The sequence below is a fragment of the Galeopterus variegatus genome, unplaced genomic scaffold, assembly GCF_000696425.1.
Source record: "Galeopterus variegatus unplaced genomic scaffold, G_variegatus-3.0.2 Scaffold4780, whole genome shotgun sequence".
NCBI lineage: Eukaryota > Metazoa > Chordata > Mammalia > Dermoptera > Cynocephalidae > Galeopterus > Galeopterus variegatus.
The window spans coordinates 172,959-175,178 of NW_007730891.1; the positions used below are offsets into that span (position 1 = coordinate 172,959).

A 2,220-nucleotide genomic window follows, 5' to 3' on the forward strand; every position below is an offset into this window, starting at 1 on the left:
GAGGAGGGAGGGAGGTGTCAGTGATGGGCCATAATAATCATATACAGTGTATATTGACAAATTAAAAATTTAACGAAAAAAAAAAATCATGTTCCAATATTAGTCATTTAGAATGACCATTATAAACAATATATTATTCCTGATCCCTGGTTTTGAATGTAGAGACTGTTATATATCTCTCTCCAGAAGCCAATTATCCCAATTTATAATTCTTTTACTTAAACTGCTCTTTTCCAGGCCATCACAAATCTGTCAAAAAACAAAGGAAAAATATAACAAACCAAAAATTACCTGGGCCTCAATCATTTTCTTTTGTGCTCAGGAAATAGTGGATAATATGGATCCTATAAATTTTGTCCCTTCTGCATCTGCCATGAAGTTCTTAAGGTCAGAAATCTTGGTATCCAGTTAGAGTTGTCCCCAGAAATGATGATATCCAAGGTCAACAATTTCCTCCTTCTTCCTTCATTCCTTCACTTGATTCCTTCATTCCTTCACTCTTGTTTCTGGGGAGCCAGGACCTGTGGGTTGAAAAACAAATTGACTTTAAGCATACATGTACTATGGGTCCAGATGTCACCACTGCAGTGTAGTGACCTTAAATAAAGAACCCCAATATTTCTAACTGTTCCTTTACTTGGTGCATCACGGGCTTTCACACCCTGGAGCAATAAAACAAGTTTCTGGATGGGTCACCAGCAACTTTACTGGAGCCACCTGCAAAAATTCAGCCAGGGTTCACATTCTTGCCACCTCTACTCAAAGCTGCACGGACTGATCCAGAAATAAGGCCTCAATATGTTCCACCAGTGTTTCTGTCAGTATGTGAAGGATATAGGCTTCACTAAGTTGGACAAAGTGATCTTCTCTGAATGGATTATCCAAGGCATCTGTCCAACAAAAGAAACTATGCTAGCTATGTACATAAAATGAAGTTTTAAAAAATTAAATGAAACAAGTTTCTCAATGTGTGAAAGGTATGGTTTCTTTTGTGAAGTAGAAGTGGTATGACTATTAAAGAGGAGGTGGGAAAGCAAAACCAGCACAGCACAATGCCTCAGAGACAGGTGAATTTTCAGGCAGATCAATTTCAGTAGAGAACATATGGAAGGTTCCACTGATTTGGACACTGTGTTTAAATAGTATGTGTGCCCATGTATTGCTTCGAAAGTCTCTGCATGCTCAGTGGGTCCACACACCTCAACTTGAAGCCCAAAGTACTAATAAGCAAATCATAAGAATTGTCTTATTTTATATCACATACTAAAGGATTAACTTTACCTAAGAGAGATTTGGTCTTTGCCCTCAGTTCCTCTGCAGTAACCTCTAAGCCCTGAGAATGTCCTGCCTGATGAGAGTATTTGCTTACCTGGGTAGCTTGGGCCATGCCGAATTATTTATGTTAATAATATGATTTATGGTGAGGGTTATTGAGCCATGTGGTATTAACTAGATTTCTGGAGGAACTGGAGACTAAGGTCAGCCATATAAGCAGTCAGTCGTGTCTATGTTAATTGAGCCCCAATAAAAACCCTGGACACCAAGGATTAGGTGAGTTTCCCTGTTGGCAATAATGATTAACAGGTGTATATATGAAGAAGATATGATTATTACAAATCTATACACATCTAACAAGATAACTCCAAAACGTATGAAACAAAAACTGACAGAATTGGAGAGGAACAGACAATTCAACAATCATAGTTGAAGATTTCAATATTCCACTGTCAATAATAATTAAAACAAATAGAAAATCAGTGAGGACACAGAAAACTTCAAAAACATAATCAGGGCCGGCCCGGTGGTACACTCAGTAGAGTGCGGCGCTTGAGAGCACGGCGGCGCTCCCACCGAGGGTTCAGATCCCATGTAGAGACCGGTCCGCTCACTGGTTGAGCACGGTGCGGGCGCAACACTGAGGGTTGCGATCCCGTTGCCGGTCGCGGTACGGGCACGACACCGAGGGTTGCAATCCCATTACCGGTCATGAAAAAAGACAAAAAGGAAAAAAACAAAACAAAACAAAAAACCCATAATCAACTTGACTTAACTGGCATTTATTTAACACTATCTTCAACGGCAGCAAAATGTACATTTTTTTCCAAAGGTACATGAACCAATCTCCAAAGAAGACATTATGCTAGGATATAAAATAAGTGTCAAATAATTCAAAATATATTTTCCAACCACAGCAGAATTGAATTAAAAATCAACTTTAAG

At 39.1% G+C, this 2,220-nt stretch overlaps 1 protein-coding gene across 1 annotated transcript in view; it reads right to left on the bottom strand.

The window, feature by feature from the left end:
- The window catches only part of ZNF614 (zinc finger protein 614), an 18,924-nt gene extending 18,444 nt beyond the window's left edge, over positions 1-480 (bottom strand). The window contains exon 1 of the mRNA XM_008588342.1: positions 292-480. Coding sequence (XP_008586564.1) covers positions 292-306 — 15 coding nt within the window. The 5' untranslated portion in view covers positions 307-480. The remainder of the gene's footprint in view (positions 1-291) is intronic.
- Positions 481-2,220: the final 1,740 nt, after the last annotated feature.